At 45.4% G+C, this 18,945-nt stretch overlaps 2 protein-coding genes across 2 annotated transcripts; both read left to right on the top strand.

Annotated features, from left to right (window-relative positions):
• Positions 1-815: 815 nt before the first annotated feature.
• On the top strand, positions 816-4,795 carry LOC141545133 (zinc finger protein 454-like). The gene is made up of 5 exons (XM_074272130.1): positions 816-1,002; positions 1,438-1,593; positions 1,691-1,773; positions 4,247-4,493; positions 4,700-4,795. Exons 2-4 carry the CDS (start codon positions 1,569-1,571, stop codon positions 4,457-4,459), a joined length of 321 nt encoding a protein of 106 aa, XP_074128231.1. The 5' UTR covers positions 816-1,002; positions 1,438-1,568; the 3' UTR covers positions 4,460-4,493; positions 4,700-4,795.
• LOC141545127 (uncharacterized) lies at positions 4,510-16,751 on the top strand. Its single transcript, XM_074272115.1, has 2 exons — positions 4,510-4,795; positions 9,168-16,751. The coding sequence occupies exons 1-2, from the start codon at positions 4,603-4,605 to the stop codon at positions 12,563-12,565; spliced, it is 3,591 nt and encodes a 1,196-aa protein (XP_074128216.1). The 5' UTR covers positions 4,510-4,602; the 3' UTR covers positions 12,566-16,751.
• The last annotated feature ends 2,194 nt before the right edge of the window (positions 16,752-18,945 follow it).

The following is an 18,945-nucleotide window of genomic DNA, read 5'->3' on the forward strand; positions in this document are numbered from 1 at the left end:
CTGGGCATGCTACAGCTTCTAGGAGCCACAGGGGAGAGTGGGGGGACAGGTGCACTACCAAAGGCAGAGGAGCAGGCCTCCCCCCAGAAGTGCCAGTGCTCCCCACACACCCCATCCACTCACACAAAAGATGACTGCCAATTCACAGCTGGGTTACAAGAGGAGTCTAATCCCCACAGGGATTCTGTTGCCAAATGTTGCCAATGTTGCCAACAGCAAACAAAAAGGTTACTTCTTTTGCTGTGTTTTCTCTTTAACATTATTAAGAGAGGAAGAGGTTCAGAAGGTGTGGCAGGAAGGAGAGGAGTGACTGGTTCACTTTGTTTCCATTTTGTTTCATTTTGTTTCCATTGAATAGCCCAGGGTCGTTTGTAACTTTGTTTCATCAGCACCTCACACAGTATCTGACATGTAACCAACCAGTGCTTAGGAAATTGACTAATTACCCAGAAGCACAGTTAATTTCCGGGCACTGACCTAGGAGAAATCGTCACTTAGAACTAGACCTTGTGGCCGCAAGGAACGGGCTGCAATCTGCAAACGGAGGGCCCTCACACTCCAGAAATTAAAGAGAGGAGGGCGTATTTCTTCCCGCCCTCCTCCGCTCACCCCCTCCTCCCCCTCCGCTCACCCCCTCTGCCTCTTCTCACCTCCTCAGCTCCCCCCTCCTCCTCCGAGGTCCTTCAGATCCCGCCTCTTCCCCACGCCATCCCCTGACACTGTCACGTGGGCATCCACAGCGTATTAGGAGAGAAGCGCTGCGTATGCGTTTGAAGAAAACGGTTTTCTTACTATCCGGACTCCATTTCCCAGGAGGCCGTGCGGGACCAAGGGGTCTAGGACCTACGGCATTGTGAGAGTGGTCATTGAGTATTCTTAGCGCGCTTGCGCAATCTCCCCACCACCACCCATGGAGTTTCGGGGAGCGCGGAAGATCGGGAGGCGCGTGCCCGGCGGTGCCCGCGTGCCCGTGTGCGCATGCGCGCGCTCCCGGATCTAGAGGTGCATCGGTGGTTTGGGAACCTGAGGCTGGCTGTGTGTCTATGTGTCTCCCGTGCTGTCTGTGACTCTCCGGGGCTCTACCTGACCTCCTACTGTGTGCCTGGGGCGACCTTCCCAAGCAGCCCCAGAAGGGGGGGGGGGGCGTCACTTTCATTTTACAGGAGGGGAAACTGAGGCAGGCCGGGCCTGAGGTTGAATTGGAGGTCAGGTCTCCTGGATCCGGAGTGTGCTAAATGCTCTCTCTGTATCCTGGGGGATTGTCTCTGTGTCCTGGGGGATCTGTGTATCTTTGGGGGGCTTTCTGTCTGGGTCCTAGGGGTTCTCTGTATCTGTGCCCTGGGGGGGCTGTCTGATTCTCCGTCTCTCTTGCCCTGCTGGGGGCCCTTGGGGAGAGCCCATCTCTTCTGACCTTGTTGTTGTGGGGGGGGGGCTCAGTTGAAGGGGAGAGAGACACAGATCTGACGGGGAGACGTCTCCCCAGAGCTCCCGAGCAGTGGCTGAGGCCTTGGGGGGCAGGACGTGTGTTCAGTCAGAGGACCCCCGAAGGAGGGCCCGAGCCAGTGACTATGGAGAGTGAGACAGAGACCCAAGGTGAGGCCTGCAGGATGGGGGGCAGGGAGGGAAGGGTCTGGGCAGCAGGGATCTGGGGGAAGGGGCTTTTCATCCTCAGCCTCTTCTTCTCCCCCAGACTCTGCCATCCCCCGAAACATGAGCAGAGATCAGCATGAAGAGGGAACGACCCCTGGGCTCCTGGTGGCCCCCAGCTCCCTGGTGAGTGGATATTCCCTTTTAGGTGTCAGTCCCCCTGGGACCCCTGCCCCAACTCCACACATGCCTGCAGCTGGGAGGGTGCTTGGGGATCAGCCTCGTTCTGTCTCTGACAGGGAAACCGAGGCACAGAGTGGGGTTTGACCATTATTGGGGTCAACAAGGAACATCTGGTAATAACGGTAGAAATGCGTCATTGCCAGCAAGCTCCATGAGGGCAGGAACCATGTGTGGCCCCTTAGGGTCCCACCCAGTACTGCACTGACAGTAGGGGCTTTTCATTATTATATTATTATTGTTATGAGTTTGAGCTTGATTGGCACACAAGAACATTTCATTATTCAGAGATAAAGCAAGAAGAGAAGCGTCTCAGTAATCTTTTTGCAAGGAACAATCACTTTAACGTCATAGTAACCAAGTTACTCTTTTGAGTCCTGAGGTTTTTTCTTTGCCATATTTGGACTCATTCTTGATTTTTGAATCACTCTCCTTTAACTTGGAGGACCAGAAAATAGTTTTAGTAGTTACTATTATGTAGAAAGGTATGAAATCTGGTGTTTCTTAACTCCCTTCATGTCTATCATTTTTCATTATTTCTTTGGACTTTCTTGATCATGTCTTCCTTCTTCTAGATAAATTTTATTATTTCATCAAAGGCAAGGTCATAAAATGTGCTTCTGTGTGATAACCTGTAATGGTATTCCACCAAATCTGTAATGCAGGTAATAGCCTTTGCATGTGTTGCCTCAGGCCGGCCAAATTATTGCTGCATCTAGTCAGGTCTTTATTGCTAAGAAGTGTTTTGTAGTTATATTGTGAAGTCTTTGATGGGTCTTGTCGTACATTGACCCTCACATGTTTTATGGTACATAGCCACAGTACATAGTGGTACATAGCCAGGCTTGGTAGAGGTACCTTGTCACGTGGAGGAATATGGCAGCCAGCGAGTCAGTCAACAGGGATGTATTAAGTCCCTTCCTATGTGCTAGGCACCGTGTTAAGTGAGTTCTAGGGGTACAAGGCAAAAACCTGCCTGTCCCCCATCCCACCAAGAGCTCACATGCACAATGGGGAGATAGCATGCAACAACACACCAAGTGCCCTTTGTGCACACTCTGTATACGGGTGTACGTATCCACTTAAAAGCATTTCTTTTCTCTCCTTGTCCCCACTGGACAAGAGAACAGCAAGCCTTGCTAGAAGCAGTTCTGTGGGCTTCATGCCTTTCTATATTGTGGGCCCAGGATCAGAAGGGCTCCCCCATGCAGCCCCACCAGCGTGGGCAAATCCCTGGAGTCCCACTGGAGACCTGAGGGAAAGAGACCATCCAAAAGGCTCTAGGAATGGCCTCTGGGAGAGGGGACGAGCCTGCCTGGAAAGAAGTGGGGAAGGTAGAAGTGACAAGATGGTAGTAAATGTGTGGGTCAGGACTGACGCTGAGCTGCTAGCCTGGGTATAGAGAGACTGGTGGCACCTCTAGCAGGAACAGAGGTATCTGAGAAGAGAATGAGTCCGTTTGGATATATTGAGTCCAATCTAAAGTGGCCATGAGATGGCCGGTGATTGTGGGGCTGAAGCTTGGGAGGAGAGCTAAGGCTTCCTGTCAGCATCTGGGGAGAGGAGAGAACCATCTTTCTGGAGATGATGCAATTCTCAGAGAAGAGAGTCCCTCCAAGCAGCGGTCCTGCACTGACCCAGACAACGCCACTTGTCAGATCTGGTGGGGAGGGACTTAGGGGAAGCTAGGAGGACCTGAGCCTGTTCATGGGCAGTTGGGAAGGAGCCAGAACTACGTGATATTAAGGAGAACCAAGCCAAGGGCTCCTCCTCACCTTGGGCAAGCTTCATTGCAAAGAAGCTTTTCCTGACATTGACCTTAGAGTCTCATCTTGGCATCTCGGGCTTACTCCTTCTGGGGCCTCCAAAGGGGACAAACCAGAGTTGTTCCAGTGGAGACGATTTTGTATCAGGGCTACTGAGCGTTATCTGTGTGGAAGTCATATTTAGAGACTGTGACAGGCCCCGTGTCCCCTGGGATGAAGCCCAGGGCGTCCTGCCATCCCAATTAGTCTCCTTTTCTAAAGGGATGAGAAAACTTGGTTGTCTGGGGGGAGGGGAGGGGAAGCCTCTAGTAAGGGAGGGGCTTCCTGGAGGCCTGAGGGGGTGCAGGGGAGGGGTCAGCAGTGGCAGATATGGGGAGGCCACTGGAGTCCCCACCTTCTGCCAGGCCATTCCTTCTCCTGTGGCCTTTCTGTGCTTTCTAAAGAAACCTCCTTTGGTTTGGTTTCCTGGTGAGAGCCTCCTGGGGGGCACACCCCAGCACATTTGTAGAGGTCAGCATTTCCGTGGCTTTGATCACACTTGGCGTCTTGTGGAACTGAACCCCAGGTCCCACCTCTCTGTCCTGCTTCCTGGAGGCTTTTGAGTACATGGGAGGGGCAGGCCTGTGGATGAGCAGGTGTGTTTGGTGTTCCAGGTGTCACTGACCTTCAGGGACGTGGCAGTGCTCTTCAGCCCTGAGGAGTGGAGACACTTGAACCCAGCTCAGAAGATCTTGTACCGGGAGGTGATGCTGGAGAACTATGAGCACCTGGTCTGTGTGGGTAAGGGGCCCAGCTCCCTGCATGCCGGTGGCCTGGCTCAGCACAAGCTGTGGCCCATCCATATGACAGCCTGGCCCTGGGCCTGACCTTGCCATCCATGACACTGGCCCCTGTAGCCAGGTGGGCTCTGTCCCCAGAAATGGGCGTCTTCCATGGGCAGCCCCCAAGTCCTCATGATCAGTGAACTCCCACAGCATGTGTGGCCCCAGCCTGGCTCCCTCAGGACAGAATGCCCAGCAGAGGCCTCTGGCACAGTGCCAGTCTCTTCCTGAAGGGAAGCTGGCATGGACTCCAGAGGGGGCTCCCATTTCTCTCCCCTCAAACAGGGCTTCCCATCTCCAAGCCAGAGCTGATCTCACAGCTGGAAGGTGGGGGAGGCCCATGGACGCTGTTGGAAGGAGAGCCCAGAAGCCGCTGTCCAGGTGAGAGCTGCCCCCAGACAGGCTGTTGGCCCTGAGAGATGGGGGGGCCCTGTGCGGGCAGCAGAAGCCCCCCACAGCCACTTCTACAACCTCCCTCCCCTTGTGCGCATCTCTGGGCGATGTCCGTGGTCATGCCGCTTCTAACCTGAATTCTGTGGGGGGCTGCCATCCCTCCCTTGGCCAGACATCTTCCTTCACTAGCTTCCTTATCTGTGCCCCATTCCAATCATTTTCCAAGTGATTCATAGATACACAGAAGCCTCTGTTTTTAAAGCAGACCCAAACTTCCCAGTAACCTTTATTCCCAGTTAGGCTCTGAACTTTCTTCAATTTATAATCCCCTTAACTACACAACATCCCCTTTTCCAGGGTCTCCTTCCCTGTTCTGCTGCTTCCACCTTGCTCAGGGCCTGCCTTGCCCCCCACTTCTTGCTCTACAGACACCTCCCAGGCCACCAACTAGTTTTCTTCCTCTTTGGTTTACTCACCATCCTCTCAGGGCTCACACCTCTCATCTCTTTGCCTTGAGGATTTAGAGATTTCCATGTATATACCTCAGTGCCCCTGATCCCCTCCTGCAGTCTGCCCACCAGAAGGGTCCTGCCCAAGATCTTCCCTTCCCACCTCAGTGGGGGGTCTCCCTGATCCAGAATTCTGAAACTGTTCTCTGGGCCCCGGAAAAGTCCCATCTGTCATCAGTGAGCATTGATCAAGCGCCTTCTCTGTGTCAGTCTCAATGGTGGGGGCACAAAATAAAAGAAAATCCCCTCCCAGCCTTCACTTAGAGGAGACACCACATGCAAAAATGAGGCAGAGATGGGAGCTGGAGGATCCAGAAGGGTCTTTTCTGGACCTTATGCATGGAAAGGGGACAATGGACCACCATCTGTCTCTGTGACCCCGTATGGAATTTCCTTGGCAGAAATGCTGAGGGGATTGACATTTTTTCTCCAGCTCATTTTACAGATGAGGAAACAGAGGCAAGCAGCATTAAGTAATTTGCCTGCTGCCATAGTCTAGAAGTGTCAGAGGCTGGATTTAAGTTGGTGAATATGAGTCTTCCCGACTACGTCTGATGCTCTGCTCCACAGCAGGTGTTAGCCCTAGTGGGCTTTAAATGCCAAGATGCAGTTTATATTGATTAGGAGGTTTAAACAGGGCAGACAAGGTTTTGACAGCTGTGGGGGGTGCACTGGCATGGGCAGAAACCGTGGCAGGAGACTGCTTCCGAAGAGCGTGGTCGACTGAAAGAGAGGCCACGGGAGTTTCTGTTTACAACATCAGGTCTAGGATCAGCTGTGAGGTGCTGAACCTCAGTCAGTCTTGTGCAGGCTGACACAGTCCATGCATCCTGAGTCAGGAGCAGGACCAGCTCAGCCTTCCTCATCATGACTGCTCTCTAGGCCCAAGTGGCCAGCTCACTTCCTCTGCTCCAGAACCCCTTCTCTCATGCCCTCCCAACCCCAGGCCTCTCGCTCTGTGCTGGAGAAGGCCAGTCCCGCTGAGTGGGTCTGCCACAGACCTGTCGTATCCAGCCTTAGCTGCCTGCCTAGTAGTTCTGGTCTTCCCCGGCAGAGTCATTCCACAACTTCTTCTTTCCTTGAGACTCTCAGACCACTTCTCCCCCCTCCCTCCATGCAGCTCTCCAGGAGTGTTTATTGTTGGCTTTTCCTCAGTACATTATTAGGCTGACTCATGGAGCTTATCCAAGAAACTAAAGTCAACAAGTCTTTATTTATTTTGCTGAGGCAGTTGGGGTTAAGTGACTTACCCAGGGTCCCATAGCTAAGAAGTGTTGAGTGTCTGAGGTCAAATTTGAACTCGGGTCCTCCTGACTTCAGGGCTGGTGCTCTATCCACCATACCACCTAGATGCTCCTCAATGATTCTTTATTAAATAAATGCTTACAAGGCCCCTGGTACACCAGCACAATGCTCCGGGCCAACCGCAGCATTTGAAGGGCCTTCCCATCCCTTCCACTGGGCTTCAGTGCCAATCGTCCCCCAGAGGATGGCAGAAGCTTTTGGCAAGTACAGCTCCAGCTTTGTACCTCACCATTGTTGCTGATCAAAATGATCTCATGTATCTTTCAAAGCCTCTTGGGTCATTGGTGTGGGAGGAGGGCCTGGAATTGGCATTTCACACCTCACATGTATAGTCAGTCAGCAGGAAGAGATCCCGTATTCACCCTTTCTTCATGATCAGTTGGGCAACTGTGCCCAAGCACTGGTGCAGAGTATCAATGGTCAGAGCTTGCCTGTCCCCTCTTCTTCCTAAGGAATGCCTTTAGGGCTTGTTTGGAAGAAATGAAGGGCCACTTGGAGATGGTGTCCAGCCTTTCCCTCTGTTTCATCTTCTCCATAATTGGTCCTCCCTTTGGTCGCCTCCGACCTCTTCTGTGTAGCCTTGGGCACAGCCAACAGCCCTTTTTTGCCTGTTTGTCTTTGTCGCTATTTCTACTGCCTTCGTAGCCCATGGAAGACCATGATGTTCCAAAGACAAAAGTTCTCCATGTGGAAGAGATTTTGTTATCAAGTTTCACATTCTTTTCTTTCTTTTGCTCTCCTTTCCCTTTCATCTTTAAATCCTCACCAGTTTGCTTGGTAAAATTCCTGTTTTAAACCGGTGTTGTCCTGAATCCATTTCTCACATCCTGATAGGAATATTGAGGCTTTGCTAGATCCAGTGCTTTCTAGGCTTATGGAGTCTCCTCCTTTTGATAGTTGGTTTATCTTAGAAATATTTATCTAGAAAATGTTGCCAATTTTTTTTGCTTCCAGAAGCTTTTAAAAATAGGTCAGCCTGAAGTTGTTTTAATTGCTTATCATATCCTTTTCCTCTTATTCTTCTAATTTCATATTAATTATGATTTTTGCTCTGAGAAGTTGGTGTTCTAACTGTACACCTGATTTTGGAATGGCCCACTTAAGTGGCGGGCTGTTTCTTGTTGGTTAGATATTATCAGTTTTATTTTCCTGCTTTGCCATATTTAGAGGCTACAGGATATTTCTTTTTTCCCTTACATAAAGTAGTGTCTTGCTGTGTAAATATAAAAAATTTTAGTGGACCTATGGCCTATGGCCAAAGGCCTCTGATGTTTCTTTGAAAGTATATTTTCTGACAAGTTTTGCAGCCTCCCCTATTACTATCCTTTCATAGAAATGACTAAGTAGTGACGTCTATATTTATAGTGGATTAATTTGGAGTGACTCATTGATTTCTTCAAAGACAACTCTATCTCCTCATAATTTGCAACTGATATTTACACCAAAATTGGAATTATTTTCCTTGTAACCTTTTCACAAATATCACAATATGAAATGCCCAAATGTCCCAAGAAATCAAAATCAACTGGGGACTGTGAACTTAGCTTTTTTTAAAAAGTTCAATATTTATGTTTTATTACATTTTATTTCATTTGTAAATCTATGGATTTTTATCTGCATTTGAAAACACAATTCTGAACAGGATTCCACAGACTTCACCAGACTACCAAAAGGCGCCAGGACACACAAAAAAGATTAAGAATCCCTGTTCTAGGAGACCCTGTGAGCCAAGATTCCATTTGTCCACAGCTTCATTTTGTCTTCTGGTTTCATTTATAACAAAGTCAGGATTGATATAATTTAGTTCCTGCAATGTTTGTTTCCTGGCTGACCAGTGAATGAGGATCTCACATTTTTGTGCAGAGGAGGAAGGGAGCTACAGAGAACTGAGGGCTCTTTTATCCTTTTATTCCCAAGTGTTTGTGGACAGCTCCTTTGTACCCAACTTGGTTGTTTCTTAGGAAGCAGATGGTGCCATATACTGAAAGCCTTTCTAAAATGAAGCAGATAGAGCTTGCCTTGTGCTCACTTTATCTGAATAATGTTGTAATGCAATTTTATGAACTCTTAGGCTTTGTGTCTTTCTGTTATTGTGTCTTTATTTTCTGCAAATTGAAGTATGTAATATTAGCAAACACGTGATTTTGTCTTTATTTAGAGGGCAGCTGAAAGATTAGTTCAGAGATGTAAAAGTAGCCAAAGCACCTTGTGTGAGAAATACATAAGACAGAGAGTAACCCAGGAGTTCCATCTCTCCTCAAATTTAATCCCAATATGAGACAAAAGCTTCTTTTTCTACTATTAGCGATCAGAATATTCCCTTCTCCACCCTACCCCTGCCATCCCAATCCCTGCCCTAGCATAATGTAAGAGATCCTATATTGTCATTTTTCAGAATGGCTAGGAGACTACAAGATTAATTAAAGTCGCAGGTATTCAATATATCTCATGATCTTTGGAAGTCTATGAAACAGTGAACATTTCCAGCTGTTACTTTTCTTACCACACTGGCAATAAAGTATTTATATAATGTCTTTTTCTTTCAGACCAAAATAATAGTATTGAGACCAAGAAGACAATTCTAAAGCAAATCATTTTGGTGGAAAAATTATCCCAGGAAAGATCCTCAAGAGCTCATCCCAGAAATTTTAAGTTTGGAGAAGTTGGCAATTATGGCCAGAGGATTAACAGACATCAGGGCAACCAGAAGAGAGGCTTAAGGCAAGGAAAGAAAGTTTCTAATAAGTCAAAAGAGCGTGAATGTGTATTTAGGAAAACTTTCCGTCAAAAATCAGTCCTTGAAATACAAAGGAATATTCCTTCAAAAAGGAATCTCCATAAACATGATACACATGGAAATAGCTTTAAATTGTATTCAGACTTGAATAGTTATAATGGAATCTCCTCGGGAAGAAAACCTCATATGATTAATGCTTACAACAAGGCCTTCAGTTACCATTCAGACCTTATTCGATATCACAGGGTAATAGTTAGAGAAAAACCCTATGCATCTGATGAATTTGGCAGAGTCTTCCAGCAGAGGCGATACCTTACTCGACATCACAGAATTCGACCTGGAGATAAACCATATACGTGTACAGAATGCGGGAAGACCTTTAGTCGAATTCCCTACCTTATGCTACATCAGAGGATTCATACTGGAGAGAAGCCCTATAAATGTAATGTATGTGAAAAAGCCTTTTGCCAAAGAGGACATCTCACTGAACATCAGAGAATTCATACTGGAGAGAAACCCTATAAATGTAACATATGTAAAAAAGCATTTACTCAGAGTGGACATCTTACTGAACATCAAAAAATTCATAATGGAGAGAAACCCTACAAATGTAGCGAATGTGGAAAAACCTTTAGCAATAAATCATCCCTTATTCTACATCGCAGATTTCATACTGGAGAAAAACCATATAAATGTTATGAATGTGGGAAAGGCTTCACCAATAGCTCAGTCCTTATTGTGCACCAGAGAATTCACACTGGAACCAAACCATATAAATGCCACGATTGTGGAAAGGCCTTCCTCCAGTATATAGGCCTTGTAGTACATCAGAGAATTCATACTGGAGAAAAACCTTATAAATGTCACATATGTGAAAAAGCCTTCAGCCAGAGTGGACATCTCAGTGAACATCATAAAAGTCACAATGGAGAAAAACCCTATGAATGTAATGAGTGTGGGAGAGCCTTCAGTAATACCTCATCCCTTATTCTGCATCACAGAATTCATACTGGAGAAAAACCTTACAAATGTAATGACTGTGGGAAAGCCTTTAGTAATAGCTCAGTTCTTACTGTACATCAAAGAATTCATACGGGATCAAAACCATATAAATGTCTCGAATGTGGGAAGGCCTTTCTCCAGTGTATAGGTCTTATTGTACATAGAAGAACTCATACTGGAGAGAAACCTTATAAATGCAATGTATGTAAAAAAGCCTTCAGTCAAAGGGGACACCTTACTCAACATTTGAAAATTCATAATGGAGAGAAGCCCTACAAATGTAGTGAGTGTGGGAAAGCTTTTACCCAGAGGGGACACCTTACTGAACATCGGAGAATTCACAGTGGGGAGAAACCATATACATGTAATGAATGTGGTAAAGCTTTTAGCAATCACTCACACCTCACTCTCCATCACAGAATTCACACTGGAGAGAAGCCCTATAAATGTAGTGAATGTGGAAAAGCTTTCAGTCAAAGGGGTCACCTCACTGAACACCAAAGAATTCATACTGGGGAGAAGCCTTACAAATGTACTGAATGCAGCAAAGCCTTCAGCAGCCGTTCACGGCTCACACTACATCATAGAATTCATACCACAGAAAAACCACGTAAACGTCGTGAACGTAAAAAAGCCATCCCCCACGATGTGGACCTTCCTCAGGGTCAGATAATGAAAACTGGGGGGAAGTATTATAAATGTACTGAATGTAGCAAAGCCTTCCAAAGCAGCTCTTCCCTAGTTCTTCATCAGAAGATTCACAGTGGAGAAAAGCCCTATGAATGTAGTGAATGTGGAAAAACATTTACCCGGAGAATATACCTTACTAAACACCAGAGACTTCATAATGGGATGAAAAGTTATAAATGTACATGTGGTGAGAATAGTACTCAGTGTAAGTGTCTTACTCGACATCAGACAATTCATTCTAGAGAGATGCCTTCCACGTCTAGTGATTATTCAGAAACCTTTGAAAATAATTCATCTCTTATTCCACATCCCAAAAATCATAGTAGAAAAAAATCCTTTGAATGTTATGAATGTGGGAAGCCTTTCAGCAGTCGTGCAGGCCTTATTGTACATCTGAGAGTTCATACAGGAGAGAAACCATACAAATGTAACACATGTGAAAAAGCCTTCAGTCAGAGAGGACATCTAACTGAACATCAAAAAATTCATAATGGAGAAAAACCCTATAAATGCAGTGAATGTGGAAAAGCTTTTAGCCGGAGAATGTACCTTACTCAGCATCAAAGAATTCACACCGGAGTTAAACCTTATAAATGCAACATATGTGGTAAGGCTTTCACTCAATCTTCAGGCCTTACACAGCATCAGATAATTCATTCTAGAGAGAAACTCTATAAATGTAGTGGATGTGGAAAAGCCTTCAGTAACAGCTCATCACTTAACTTACATCAGCAAATACATGTGGAAGAGAAACCTTATAAATGTAATGAATGTGGAAAAATTTTTAATAATCCGTCATCTTTTAATCTACATCAGAGAACCCATACTGAAGAGAAACCTTATATATGTAGTGAATGCGGAAAAATATTTAACAACAATTCGTCCCTTGATCTACATCAGAGAATTCATTCCACAGACAAACCCTATAAATGTAATGAATGTGGAAAAGCCTTTAGTCAGCAGGGAGGTCTTGCTCAGCATCAAAAAATTCATAATGGAGAGAAACCGTATAAGTGTAATGAATGTGGGAAAGCTTTCATTTATAGTATGCAACTCACTCGACATATGAGAACTCATACTGGGGAGAAGCCCTATAAATGTAGTGAATGTTCTAAAGCCTTCAGTGAAAGCTCATCCCTTATTGTCCATCAGAGAATTCATTCCGGAGAAAAGCCATATAAATGTAATGGATGTGGGAAAGTCTTCAGTGCACAGGGGAGCCTTACAAATCATCAGAGAATCCATACTGGAGAGAAACCTTATAATTGCAGTGAATGTGGGAAATCTTTCAGCTCCAGCTCATCCCTGGCAAGACATAAAAGAACACATACTGGAGAAAAGCCCCATAGATGTCTTGAATGTGGGAAAGCCTTCACTCACAGGTCATCCTTTACTGTACATCAGAGAATTCATACTGGAGAGAAACCCTACAAATGTAGTGAGTGTGGAAAAGCTTTCAATGAGGGAAGAGGACTTCTTCAACATCAGAGAATTCATACTGAAAAGAAATTCTAGTTCAGTGATTTTGGGATAAATTTCCCCCAGTTGGAAAACTATTTGGCATCAGAAAATCCATGCTTGATTGAAAAATATTACAAATAATATGCATGTGAAAAGACCTTGTGGATTAGTCCAGGAATCAGAAACTATATAAAAGGGATGAACTCTTGTTATAAATACCAGGAAGTTTAAGATTTGTTAACTTATGTGTCTGAGAATTATAATAATTAATTTTACATTTGGGAATTGAGAGAAAAAGGTTTCCCTAGACATTTCCCTCTTCCCTACAACACACCTGGCCATAGTACATTTTTATAGATCCAAGTAAGAGGTTCAAGGTGTGAGACCTAGCAGCTCTCAGCTCTTAGCTTTCTAGAATAGAAAAAAAAAAGGAATCTGTTCCTTAGAGCATTTTAGTAAGATAACACAGGAAATATAAAAATGCTAATAACCTGAATTTCTACTGAGATATATTTATAGGCAGCTCTGTTAATTGTGAGCACCAATTCACATCATTTTTATTGACGTACATCTAATAGTTCTCAATGGCCATCGTCACAAACCTGATTGACAGCTTGTTCTTTGGAATCTAAAAGAAGTTGGGAGGGAGTGAATATGGATCTTATAATCTGGGGGTATATAGAGGAAGGTGTTGGAAAGTTGTTCCAGAAGTACAGATACTCAATAGTGAGTGGTGTTTGTGCACCTCTCCGTGGAAATGAAGAATCTGGCAATTATTTAATAATGTGGAGTAGAAACCAAATGAGACAGAAACTGTCATTCTGGGCTCCCCAGGGTATTCTCCATCCCAAAGTTTTGGGTGTCCTTATTTTCAGAGCCCTTCCCTGCTCTAGACTTGCTTTTAATTTTTTTTTTTATTTTAATAGTTTTTATTTACCAGATATCTGCATGGGTAATTTTACAACATTGACAATTGCCAAACCTTTTGTTCTAATTTTTCCCTTCTTCCCCTCCACCCAAGATGGCAGGTTGACCAATACATGTTAAATATGTTAAAGTATAAATTAAATACAATATATGTATACATGTCCAAACAGTTGTTTTGCTGTGCAAAAAGAATCGGACTTTGAAATAGTGTACAATTGGCCTATGAAGGACATCCAAAATGCAGGCAGATAAAATTAGAGGGATTGGGAATTCTATGTAGTGGTTCATAGTCATCCCCTAGAGTTCTTTTGCTGGGTGTACCTGCTTTAGACTTGGTCTCCTCATCACATTTCTTCACTACATCTTAGATGCATCAGTATGGTTAATTTGCATTCCTAATTAGGGTAATTATGAAAGTGGGACATCTCTTCTATCCCTCCAGGCAGTATGAGTTAATTAAGCTGAAGGAATCTGCCTTTGGTAATGTCTTAGGTTCTACCACAGATTTCAGACTTTTAAGGGAGATCTTTGGAATTACTTCAAATCACAGTATCGCCTATATAAAAGGGCAGCTTGAGGATCAAATAGTGGAGAAGGATTATGTGTTTTCCTTACGGCTCTTCAGGGACACTGCCCTAGAGAACTATAAACAGGAGAGTTGTTAGGGGTATGACAGAAACAAGTGAATTGCTCAAAAGAAAGTTTTAAGAGCATAGGGAACTTCCTGGGGAGGTCACACTGGAAGGGAGGGTCAAACATTCTTTCCAGCTCCCATGAGAAGAGGTAGTTGCTGGAGTTTCAGGTTCAGGCTGCTCAAATTACGTAAGTCTAATGTTTCTTGAGCCCTGACTGAAGCAACTTTGGGTGACAAGGACAGAACCTGCAGCCCTTACCTGTCCTCTGGAAGTTTCTCAAACTTTGGAACTATGGACACCCACCAAAATACCAGGGAATGTTTAGTGGAGAGCATCTCTGGGAAGGTCATCTTTCTAGCATCAGGTATTATCTAGGGAGAGCAGGCCTTTGGGAGAGGTTAGAGTTGTGGTACAGCCAGACGGTAGGAGGAGAACTGTAGACCGAGACAGTATGATATCTGAATTCATTGAGGACTCTAGGGTGATGAAAATAATTTGCATGTCTGACTTCAATTGGCTTTAGGAATGTCTTTTGTTTTCCCACTTTGGTCATTTCCAAACCCCAATTGAGCTCTTCTTGAAACAACAAAAGCATGAGACCAATGATAGTTCAAACAGAATGTTTTACGTATCTCTATAGACAGACACATTTATACATATAGGGACATTCCATGCCTTTCTACAGAAAGAGAAGGGCTTGGTTGTGATTTCTCAGAGTTAACCTTTTTAAAATTTCTACTGCTGTCATCACCGTATGCTTTTTTCTCCTTGTTCTGCTTCTTTACTCTTAGTCCATTCATAAGTTATTCTTATGTTTCTGCATTCCACATATTTTTAGTTTCTTAGAGCACAATACTACATCTGCATTCATGTACCCTAGTGGGTTTAGCTTTTCCCCAAATGTCAGCCCTGCACTGACCACCTGGGTGGGTCCCAGCTGCCCAGTTCTCACCTGCCTCCCGCAGATCTGCAGTGTGCTTCAGGGTAGCTAGGTAGTACAGTGGAAAGCACGTTGTACCAATGTCAGGAACACCTGAACTTAAATCCAACCTCAGACACTTGTGAGATATGTGACCCTGAACAAGTCCCTTAACATGTTTGCTCAACTATAAAATAGATGTAACAACAGCGCCTTCCTCCTGGGGTGGTGGCGGGGATCAAATGAGGTAATATTTGTGCAGCGCTTGGCACAGCATGCTGACATATCTGGCTCATAGGAGCTACTCGATAGATGCTTATTCCCTTCCCTTCTCCCCTGCCCTTCAGTGGGGAGAGCATATGAAAGTCCATAGCTAGAGATCCTTTGTACAGGACCCATGGAAACACAGTAGTTACCAGCCCCTTGGCCAGGAGAGAAAGACATCCCAATGGCAAAGAATCATGTAAAGAACCCACCCCCTGCATATGCAGAAGGAAACCTAAATCTTGGGGGTTAGGTACCTCCCCAAGGAGACACATTAAATGACAGAGTATCTGACATCAAACCTAGCCCTCTTTCACAACACCCATTTGAAGGGCTCAGGAGCCAGCTTCTAGGATGTGGGAGAGCAGCATAGGCAGCTCCATGACAAAAGGAATGGACTCATTGGTACCTTAGAGTACCCTTAGAGTAGGGGGAAAGGGGTACTTTGGCTCCTCACAGATGCATCCAGGAAGGACCTGTTCCCGCTGGGGAAAGCCCAGCGGGATGGTCCCTGTGTCATCGAGCTGCCCTCCTCACATCCCTTCCCTGGCACCCAGGTGGAGGTGTTAGCATGCTGCATTGGTTGTGTTTTCCCTTGTCGCCCCCACCCTTGGACACATCAAAATCTCCATTGTGAGAGTAAAAATGTGCTGTAATAAATGGCCTGTTACTTTAAGAACATACCACCTTGTCTTTTTCTGGTAGGAAACTTGTGAGTTTCTAAATATTTGCATCTTCCTTGCTTTGCTGAGAGAAGAAACTCCCATAGGAACTAGTGAGCAACAGTGGGCATCAGGGAGAAACCCTCCCCATCCAGTCCAGATCTACAGATCACCCCGAGCCAAAAGTCAGTTCATTTTGCTTGTTTCAACGACTGAGGAAACAAAGGTTCCTTGGGGATGATTGTGAGTTACAGAAAGAATGTATAGGCTTCCCCAGTATTGAGGTCCTCTGCAAAGTGCAGCATCAGCAGCTTCCATTACCCAACAACATCCTCAAGTGCTACTGATTGTCTGTGATGTGGAGGAACCAGTACCTAGCTTTAGAAAACTGGGGTTTTCCTTCCTTACAGAAGGAAACTACCAAAATGATTTCTCCAGCCTCTTCCCTCAGAGAAGTAGTTGAAAAGACAGGACTTCATGGAGGGCTTAGTCTATGTGCTGTGACTTATCAACCAATCCCTCCCCTAAGAGGAGGACAAGAGGGCACTCTTATTGGTTCAAAAGATTAAATGCACTGGAATTATCAGTTGGTCAAAGGGCATTTATTCTTAAGTGCCGACAACATGCCAGGCACTGGACCAAGTGCTAGGGGTGCAAAAACTGTCTTTGTTCATGTTTTAGTGGAGGTGACATGTAACTCTAATCCTATTTCACATATGAGAAATGTGTAGTGTAACTAAAAGCAAACCTCAGAGCAAAGGCACCAGAAATGATTTGCAGAGGGTGGGATTTCAAGAGTTTCTGGAAGGAAGCCTGGGAAACTAAGAATTGGAGAGGGGACAACAAAGTGTTCCCAGCACGGAGAGCAGCTAGAATCAGGAGGTGAAGTATTATAAGCATATATCTGAATTGTAGAGTTTGTAAAGAGACTCCAGTCTCTTTGTAGGGAATGAGGCAGATTGTGAGACTTAAAAAAAAAAGGGGGGGGGGGATTTTGTATTTGATCCTAGAGGTAATCAGGAGCAATTAAGGTTTATTGGATAAGAGGGAAATGGTCTGATTTGGTCACATGTGAACTTTAGGAAAATCCCTTTGGCACCTAGGGCATTGATGGGGGAGAGCCAGGCAGGGAGATGATCAAGAAATCTAGGACAGTAAACCAGGTGAAACATGAGAGAGAACAATGGAGAAAAAAAGACTATATAGGAGAATAGGTGGAAGTGACACAACAGACTGGATAAGTGGAATCAGTCTCCAAGGATGCTGGTGATAAGGTGATAAGAAAGCTGGGGGAAAGGGAGGGCAAAGGTAATGAGATTATATTGAGCCTTGTTGAGTTTGAGATGTCCAGTTTGACATGGCTTAAAGGGAACTGGTGATTGGAGGCTGGAGGTGAGGAGAGAGGTTAAAACTGGGTAAATGAATCTGAGAATTATCTGCATAGAGATGATGAGATAGAGATAGAGATGAGAGAGATATGAAAGATGAGAGAGAGATATGAGAGAGAGAGAGATGAGAGAGAGATATGAGAGAGAGAGAGAGAGAGAGAGAGAGAGAGAGAGAGAGAGAGAGAGAGAGAGAGAGAGAGAGAGAGAGAGAGAGAGAGAGAGAGAGAGAGAGAGAGAGAGAGAGAGAGAGAGAGAGAGAGATGAGTCCAGGACAAACTCAGGAGATATTCACACTAAGGAGATGCCTGGGAATGCATTCCCCTGCCTGTAATCCTGTAGAGTTTAGAAGCCTGTGTTCAGTACAACAAACATTAAGCACCTGCTGTGTGTGAGGCAATTACACAACTATCCAGGTTTATGACGTTACCCTGAGTGGGGTCCTTCTACCAGGGGCAAAATCCTGGAGCTTGCTACTAGTCAAGGAAAATTCCTCCTTGGGGGATTCATCCTTTCCATGATCCTAGGCAATTACCCCATAACTAGGAAGCTGAATATGGAGCCAGGAAAACCCGAGTTCAATTTCTGCCTTAGACATTTACTAGCTGTGTGAGTCTGGGAAAGTAACTTTACTTCTGATTGCCTTTGTTTTCTCATCTGTAAAACAGGAATAATAATCCCGCATACTGCGTAAGGTTGTGTTTTCTGAGAATAAAATGAAATTTGTAAAGCAATCTTGGTGCTAGGAGAAGAGGAGGCCCTCCATTTTCAGAGATTGATGCCTGATGAAGATATCTGGGACCAGATGAATCACCCTTCCTTCAGTGATCAGAGCCCTGCAGAAGAGGATGGATATCGTGGTTTTGATGTACGACCGATATAATCTCCATGGTGGACACGTTCAAAGCCCATCTACCCATGCTTATGAAGGGGAGCAGGGCTGAATCACGGCCTCTCTGGGATGGAGACTGGGGCCTCCGGTGGTCCCCTTCCTGAGACCCTCTCAATGGGGTGGCGGGCTCCCTGCTACCGTTCTGGGGAATCTGTCTGGTGTGCCAGCAAGGCCTTGGGAGATCTTTACTCAGCTGGGTTCACTGGCTTTTTAGCTAACTTTGAGATTTCCTCTCTCCCATGCTGTGTGCTCCTTTGGCACACATGGCACAATGCATGGAATTCTTCTCAGACTTGTAAAATCATTTTTTTTTAATTGAGAGAAATGCTAGCTTTGAGTTGCACGATAATGGAATAAAGAGGTGGTCTTATGTACCCCCAAACCTCTCCCCAGTGGCCAGGGGTCTCAAAGCAGCCTGATTGGTAAAGAAACCCTGGCCTTGGCTGTCCTGTCCCCCCAGGTTGCTTGTCTGGGTCCCCGGAGACATTGATGGCCAGAGGAGTCTAGATAAAGGAATAGGGGAATGTCCCTTTGTCCCACGAAGAGGAGAAGCCAGTGAATCTCGCCCTTCTACAGCTCCTCAAAGTCCTCCTGAGATTTGGCCATCTTGTGCCCAAAGACTCAAAGCTGGGGACTCTCCATCTGCCGCCTCCCCCATGAGGCAGCTGCTGCTGACAGAGCATCCTTGGAAAGCTTCTTGACAAAGGAAGAAAGGAGGGAGAAAGGGAGCACCCCCAAATCCCAGCCCTG

This window comes from Sminthopsis crassicaudata, chromosome 5 (assembly GCF_048593235.1).
Source record: "Sminthopsis crassicaudata isolate SCR6 chromosome 5, ASM4859323v1, whole genome shotgun sequence".
Classification (NCBI taxonomy): domain Eukaryota; kingdom Metazoa; phylum Chordata; class Mammalia; order Dasyuromorphia; family Dasyuridae; genus Sminthopsis; species Sminthopsis crassicaudata.

Coding starts and splice junctions, on each gene's coding strand:
- LOC141545133 (XM_074272130.1), top strand. CDS start 1,569: ATGGAGAGTGAGACAGAGACCCAAG. Junction 1,594..1,690: donor GAGTGAGACAGAGACCCAAG/GTGAGGCCTGCA, acceptor CTTCTCCCCCAG/ACTCTGCCATCCCCCGAAAC. Junction 1,774..4,246: donor TGGTGGCCCCCAGCTCCCTG/GTGAGTGGATAT, acceptor TTGGTGTTCCAG/GTGTCACTGACCTTCAGGGA.
- LOC141545127 (XM_074272115.1), top strand. CDS start 4,603: ATGCCCAGCAGAGGCCTCTGGCACAGTGCCAGTCTCTTCCTGAAGGGA. Junction 4,796..9,167: donor GCCCAGAAGCCGCTGTCCAG/GTGAGAGCTGCC, acceptor TTTTTCTTTCAG/ACCAAAATAATAGTATTGAG.